Genomic DNA, 7,969 nt, shown 5'->3' on the forward strand with positions numbered 1-7,969 from the left:
GATAGATAGATAGATAGATAGATAGATAGATAGATAGATAGATAGATAGATAGATAGATAGATAGATAGATAGATAGATAGATAGTTAGATAGAGAGATAGATAGATAATTACGTTGTAGAGATACGAATAAATTCTAACATTACACCTTCCTAAGGTATGGGTTTTACATATATAATTAAACTGCGATTTGTCATCAACATATTTTCATATATTTTTTCACTTCAGTAAAATTAAAACTCATTATTTATACAAACAAACAATAAAAAATAAAAGCAAAAAATACAAAACATAATACCAGTTATATTAGATGTTTGTTAGATGTTTTCTTATATTATGCGTAGACGAAAAAATCTCACAACCAAACTATTACTATAAAAACTACACACATTCTAGCTAAACTTATCAATCAGTTAAAGCTAATCAAAACAAATACACTTAACTTTTCTAACAATAACATAAACAAAATGTTCAAATTGGTAAGTTTAAAAAATATCCTTTATTCTATTCACACATTGACTCAAACTATTATTTCTTTTATCTACAGTTCGTTTTCACTGCTCTCTTTGCTTTGGCCGCTGCCCGTCCTGGCTACTTGGCTTCTTCTTCTCCCGTTGTCTACTCTTCTCATTATGTACAACCCGTCCATTATTCCGTACCTGTCGTTAAGACTGTTGTCCACAAGACTGTTGTACCCGTAGTCCACACACAAGTTGTAAAGACTGTTGTTTCTACCCCCGTTGTACATGCTGCTCCCGTTGTGCATGCTGCTCCCGTTGTACATGCTTCTCCCTTGTACCACTCGGTACCCGTTGTGTCAAGTTATGCTCCCGCTTATGGTGCCTGGAAGAAATAGACTCTAGTATAAATTATTAATTTTTAAGGAATTGATAAAAATGAACTGATTTTATTTAAATTTATTAAATTTTTTTTATTTAAATTAAGGAAAAAATAATAATAAAAACGAAAAGAAAAATATAATTAATTTTTCTCAAATTTTTGAATACAAAAGTCGGTAGAAAGAATACTCTTTAGAATGTACAAGGACACTTTCCCTGTAATTGCCATACTTGAGTCAAAATAACATACAAATAAATAAATAATTTTTTTTATAGAAAATTTTCGATAAATTTTTTTATAGAAAATTTTCGGTAAATCTTCTTTTTGTAGAACATTTTCGATAAATCTTCTTTTTATAAAAAATTTTCGATTAATCTTATTTTTATAGAACATTTTAGATAAATGTTTTTATAAAAATTTTTCGATAAATCTTCTTTTTGTAGAACATTTTCGATAAATCTTCTTTTTATAAAAAATTTTCGATTAATCATATTTTCATAGAACATTTTCGATAAATCTTTTTATATAAATTTTTCGATAAATCTTTTTTCTAGAACATTTTCGATAAATCTTCTTTTTATAGAAAATGTTCGATAAATCTTCTTTTTATAGAAAATTTTCGATAAATCTTCTTTTTATAGAAAATTTTCGATAAATCTTCTTTTTATAGAAAATTTTCGATAAATCTTCTTTTTATAGAAAATTTTCGATAAATCTTCTTTTTATAGAAAATTTTCGATAAATCTTCTTTTTATAGAAAATTTTCGATAAATCTTCTTTTTTAGAAAATTTTCGATAAATCTTCTTTTTATAGAAAATTTTCGATAAATCTTCTTTTTATAGAAAATTTCGATAAATCTTCTTTTTATAGAAAATTTTCGATAAATCTTCTTTTTATAGAAAATTTTCGATAAATCTTCTTTTTATAGAAAATTTTCGATAAATCTTCTTTTTATAGAAAATTTTCGATAAATCTTCTTTTTATAGAAAATTTTTGATAAATCTTCTTTTTGTAGAACATTTTCGATAAATCTTCTTTTTATAGAATATTTTCGATAAATCTTCTTTTTATCGAAAATTTTCGATAAATCTTCTTTTTATCGAAAATTTTTGATGAATCTTCTTTTTGTAGAACATTTTCGATAAATCTTCTTTTTATAGAATATTTTCGATAAATCTTCTTTTTATCGAAAATTTTCGATAAATCTTCTTTTTATCGAAAATTTTCGATAAATCTTTTTATCGAAAATTTTCGATAAATCTTCTTTTTATAGAATATTTTCGATAAATTTTCTTTTTATAGAAAATTTTCGATAAATTTTCTTTTTATAGAAAATTTTCGATAAATCTTATTTTGATCGAACATTTTCGACAAATCTTCTTTTTATAGAACATTTTCGATAAATCATCTTTTTATAGAACATTTTCGATAAATCTTCTTCTTATGGAACATTTTCGATAAATTTTCTTTTTATAGAGCATTTTCGAACAATTTTCTTTTTATATAACATTTTCGATAATTTTATTTTTTATAGAACATTTTCGATATATCTTCTTCTTATAGGACATTTTCAAGAAATCTTCTTTTTATAAAAAATTTTCTATCATTTCTCTTTTTACAGAAAATTTTCGCTAAATTTTCTTTTTATAGAAATTTTTTGAATAACTTTTTTATTTATAGAAAATTTCTTTTTACTGAAAATGTTCGATCAAGTTTCTTTTTATTGAAAATTTTTCATAGAAAATTTTCGAAAAATTTTTCTTTTTATAGAAAATATTGGATCTTCTGACATAAACTCACTTTGGGCACCAGGTAAAAATAACAATGAGGGGAAGGACTACATATTTTGTGAGAAAGGGACCTGCTTTGATTTGAACTAATTGCTGATCGGATTTCCCGGTATCAGAAGTCTAAAAACGGATGTGATAATCTTGATACATCTAGAGTTCCCAATTTTCTGTGGCCTCCACATAAATTGGGACTGGCGGCATTCTTTGCAACCATGAAAAGTTATCCAGGTCTAGACTAAGTAGAGGGAGATTTCTTAAATCCACAAGTAAGATCTTAGTACGATAATGAATCTCTCGGTTTTCTATCGCAAAAGTCTTGATGGCAAGCAGCAGCAATGTCAGACAACGGAAGCAACTTAATAATTTAAATACAGTTTTTAAAATCTAAAACACATTTAACGATATATTATTTTGCATAATTTATTTTGTGTGAAGTAGTAAAATTTAATAGTCGGCTTTAAAATGAGGGCAATTTGCTAATATATTAAAAAAATTATATGTTTTTATGGTGTCAATAGCTAAATAAAAAGCCACAAGATTTGGCAATAAATTTTGACAAATATCTATATCGAATAATTATAAAGTAATTTTAACTTCATGTAGTTCATGTAGTTTATGAATAAGTCGTCTAAATGGAAATCAATATTTCTTATGATTTCGAAAAAATCGATATATTTTATTAACAAATTTAAAACATAATAATCAGTTCTAATAGTTGAATAATTTATATAGATTCATGCTCTATATTGACTTAGTTTTTCCAGGCACCATAAGCAGAAGCACCATGAGTTAAATACAAAGGTTCAGCATGGACCAAAGGAGCTGAGTGTACTACAGGTGTAGCAATGGAATGAACAACAGGCGAGTGGACAACTACGGGCACAGAGTAATGAGCCTTAACGACAGGCTGAACATAGGATGAGTAGACTACAGGTGAAGAAGCCAAATAGCCAGGACGAGCGGCAGCAATGGCGAATAGAGCAGCAAATACCAAGACAACCTTTAGAAGCAGAAATATCATGTTATAGAAAGAATTTAAATTTTTTTGATATTTTACTTACAAATTTGAACATTTTGGTAGAGTTTTTTTAAGGAGACTTTGATTTTAAACTAGAGCAATTTTCTTTAGGAAAAGATTTCGTTGATTGACATATTTAACAAATTCTTCTTAAGTATTTATAGAAAATATTTCAATTTCCTATTTTTTTATATGCAGTTTTCTGCAACTAATAACAGGTCTTCTTTAATTTTCATATTATTGTTTAATTTATATTGTTTTATAAACTTTTAAATAAAACACAATAACATTTATTAATAATTAAATTGAAATGAATCATTCATTTAATGTTATCAAAACTATTGAATGAAAACATAAAAGAGAATTTGGCAAATAAGCAGAAACTAAACTAACTGGATAAACATTTATGGAAGCACCCTCGCCTAAGTCTTGGAAATATTCTCGTATTATGTTAGCTCAAAAGTTCCGTTAATAATTTTGAATAAATCAGTATCTAGAGTTCCGACTATAATCTCAACTACTCTCATAACCTTTGCCTCATATAATATGAACTCAAAAGTGTTGCTAGTAGTCCTTACTATATCCCTTTATTCGACTATAAACTCGTCTATTCTCATTAACTTTGTCTTATATAATATGACCTCAAAAGTGCTTTTCTAAACTATTGCCTCATTATTAAATTATCGTTTAAAGTTTAAACTATAATCTCATTTAAAGTTTTGTCTATAACATCTAGTCTCGTGAAAAGTTTCGACTAAAAGCTAATGAAGTCTCAAAGTTAAAGTTCTATCTTTAGTTCCGAAAACCGTATTCAAATTTGACTATAATCTTGCATATATTAGTGTCAATAGTTTTTGACTATAATCTCATCTACTCTCATGATCGAATATTGATGCCCAAAGTTTCAACTTAAATAACCTTTACTTTGTAGACCATAGAATAGTGTTGTCTTTAATTTCCTGTTCATAGATTCGACTTTAATCTTGTCAACATTCTTGAACATAGTTTCGCCAATAACTTCTTCTAGTCTGGTATATAGTTTCGATTATTGGCTTGTCAATACTTCCGACTAGTATTGCCTGTAATAAGAAGAGTTTTTTCGTCTACACGCTCATCTTAAGTTCGTGTAGCAGTTCAGAATTAAGTCGTCTTTATAGTCTCGTCTATAATTTTGACTATAATTTATTCTGTGGATTTGTAAAAATGTCCAAAATTTCGACTAAAATCTCGTCTAATATGCTGATCATAGAATCGACTTTACTGTAAATTCGTAATCATAGATTCGATCTTGATCTACTCTATTTCCTTGATCATAGTTTCGCCTTTAACTTCTACTTAACTTCAACTTCTTCTGGTCTGGTATGTAGTTTTGATTATAGGCTTGCCTGCAATTTCGACTAGTATCGTCCATAATTTCGACTATAATATCTCGTGTGTTTTTTATCCATAAGCTCATTTTAAATTCCGATTTTAATTAAGAATAAAGTCTCTCTTATCGTCTCGTCTATAGTTTGGACTATTATTTTGTCTAAATTCTAGACTATGAACTAGTCTGTGAATTCGACTGCAAACTCGTCTCTAATTGTATTAAGAACTATAATTTGCATTAATAACTAAAAACATTCAAACTTAATTTTGTTAAATTTGTTAGAGCAAACGAATCAATTGTTTTTGAAATCTTAATAAAGAACACTTATAAATAGTTTACTTTTCTCTATCAAGATCAACAAACGAAACAAAAACAACAAAAGTAACTACCTGTTAGTATCTTAACTAACAACTAATGCAAATAAACGCACATCATATCAATATTTCAACACTTTACTATAAAAACTCAATATTCTGTTGATCAACATATCAATCACTAAAAGTCCCACATAACGTCTAGAACTTCAATTTACAAAACTAAATCTTAACAAAATGTTTAAATTGGTAGGTCCAACTAAAAAAAAAATCCTTAAAGAATTGTTTTAAATTATATCAAAAAAATATGTTTGTTTTGCCTTTAAAGATCGTCTTGGTATTCGCTGCACTCTTCGCCATTGCTGCTGCCCGTCCCGGCTATTTGGCTTCCTCACCCGTAGTCTACTCTTCGCACTATGTACAACCTGTTGTAAGTGCTCATTACTCTGTGCCCGTTGTCCACGCTCCCGTAGTACACACTGCTGTTGTTGCTCCTGTTGTACACGCTTCTCCTGTCTATCACTCTTATGGTGCTGTTGTCAAGAGCTATGCTCCCGCTTATGGTGCTTGGAAACACTAGACCTAGTGCTAAGGATTATGTTGTGTTGAGATATACACATATGAGGACCTGAATTTTAATTTAAGAAATACATCGAATAATAAAATTTAAATTTTATAAAAAAAACTGAAAGCCTTATGTTTTGTTTGGTGAATTATTTAAAGTCTTCGGAGTGTATTAAACCGTGGGAAAGAATTGCTGGAAAAATAGTTTTAAAAATCGAGACTTCTTCGACTATGAACTCGTCTACCATATCGACTATAAACTCGTCGATTATATCCAACATAAACTTATCTTTAATGAGACTACTCTATAAAAGAGAATTTATTCTTAATAATAATCGAATCGAAATATGAGCATATAGATGAAAAAACACTTGAGATTATAGTCGAAGATGTGGCTGAGACTAGTCGAATCTGTCGACAAGCCTATGAAGAAAAGTACATAAAACCCTAGAAGAAGATTCTATGTAGAATCTACGAACACCAAGTTAAAGACAACACTATTTTAAGGTCTACAGAGTAGACGTGATTTAAGTCGAAACTTTGGCCATCAATATATAGACATGATTATAGACGAGTCTTTACTGTAAACTCATTCAATGACTGCACTATAAACTGGTCTATTATATCTAAAATAAACTCGTCTAAAGTCTCTACTAAAATCTGAACTATAAACTTGTCTATTATATTTAATATAAACTCGTCCAAAGTCTCGACTAAAAACTCAACAACAGTCTGGACTATAAATACGTCTAAAGTTTTGACAATATATTCTTCCATAATTTAGATGAGTAATACGTCGTATACTAGTCCATAGTGTAAATTCTAGACCCCATATTTATCTAAAATTTCCACTATAAACTCGTCTATAGTTTAGACTATAAAATCATTTAACGTCAGGACTGTGAACTCATTTAAAGGCTGAACTTTGAAGTAAACTACAAGTTTTGACCACAAACTCGTCTATAAACTCGACTATACTCGTCTATTTTAATCTCAATAGTCTTGGCAATATTCTCGTCAATACTCTTTAAGAACATTCATATATTTCTTTTAAATTATTCTAGAACATCAACTAATTTAAATAATTTTATTTACAAAAGGCAATTGATTCCATATTTAAGCTCTTTTAGTCTATATAAAGATCAATTTAAAAATAAATATTATTGAAATTATTTCTTATAGACAGACACTATAAACTAATAATATCGTACATTTAAATATAAATAGCGAAATGTTTGTAAAATATAAAAAATAAACATTTCTATGGGATAACTAACAGACAGACATGTATTGAGTAGAAACAAATAAAAATGTTATAATAAATTTATCAAAATAAAAAAATTTAGTTTGCTTTTATTACTACGTTTAAAATATTTGGGTTTTTCTGCACTAATTTGTTTATCTCACTCTGGATAGTTATGTGATAAAAACTAAAGTTTCCGGGTTATAGAATTTGTTTATTTTTTTTTTCGTAGTTTTATGCCTTTGTGCAAAAAAATAATTGTGTTTGTTGAAAACTTTTGTTCATTTTTATCAAGACAAATTTGTGAAGATAATGCGAGATATGTTCTATTGTTTGAACTTTAAAATATCGACTTGTTTTGTTCTTATATATGTTTTCAATATTAATTAGTTTTGTTATAGAGTTTGTGAATTTCATGTTAACTATTTGGTCAAAATTTTAAATATAATCAATGTTTCACTGTTTTTTTGGAAATTTTGTTATTTTATTCTAAATCGTTGAATAAGTTGGTGGTTTCGTTTGATAAAAGTTGATTATCGTGATAGTTGTTTGTGTTAAACCAAAGGCATTTTTTAAGATATAAATAATTTAGTGAAAATGAAATTCTGGAATATGCACCGTTGCAGTCCCGTAATTGAAGCGGTTTATATCATGCCATGGTATCGTAAATAAAGTAGTATTGTCCATAGGCTCTATTAGTTGGTTAGTTAGATAGACAGACATACAAACAAACAGATAGATAGATAGATAGATAGATAGATAGATAGATAGATAGATAGATAGATAGATAGATAGATAGATAGATAGATAGATAGATAGATAGATAGATAG

The 7,969-nt window shown here is 27.7% G+C and overlaps 3 protein-coding genes across 3 annotated transcripts in view; all 3 read left to right on the forward strand.

The window, feature by feature from the left end:
* Positions 1 to 7,969, forward strand: part of LOC111681351 (histidine-rich protein PFHRP-II-like) — a 64,853-nt gene that overhangs the window by 42,635 nt on the left and 14,249 nt on the right. The gene's annotated exons all lie outside the window — the stretch shown is intronic.
* On the forward strand, positions 426 to 917 carry LOC111681332. Its single transcript, XM_023443080.2, has 2 exons — positions 426 to 478; positions 547 to 917. The coding sequence occupies exons 1-2, from the start codon at positions 467 to 469 to the stop codon at positions 853 to 855; spliced, it is 321 nt and encodes a 106-aa protein (XP_023298848.2). The 5' UTR covers positions 426 to 466; the 3' UTR covers positions 856 to 917.
* On the forward strand, positions 5,514 to 6,018 carry LOC111681333 (pupal cuticle protein C1B-like). The gene is made up of 2 exons (XM_023443081.2): positions 5,514 to 5,580; positions 5,660 to 6,018. Exons 1-2 carry the CDS (start codon positions 5,569 to 5,571, stop codon positions 5,909 to 5,911), a joined length of 264 nt encoding a protein of 87 aa, XP_023298849.2. The 5' UTR covers positions 5,514 to 5,568; the 3' UTR covers positions 5,912 to 6,018.

Source organism: Lucilia cuprina, chromosome 5 (genome assembly GCF_022045245.1).
Source record: "Lucilia cuprina isolate Lc7/37 chromosome 5, ASM2204524v1, whole genome shotgun sequence".
Lineage (NCBI taxonomy): Eukaryota > Metazoa > Arthropoda > Insecta > Diptera > Calliphoridae > Lucilia > Lucilia cuprina.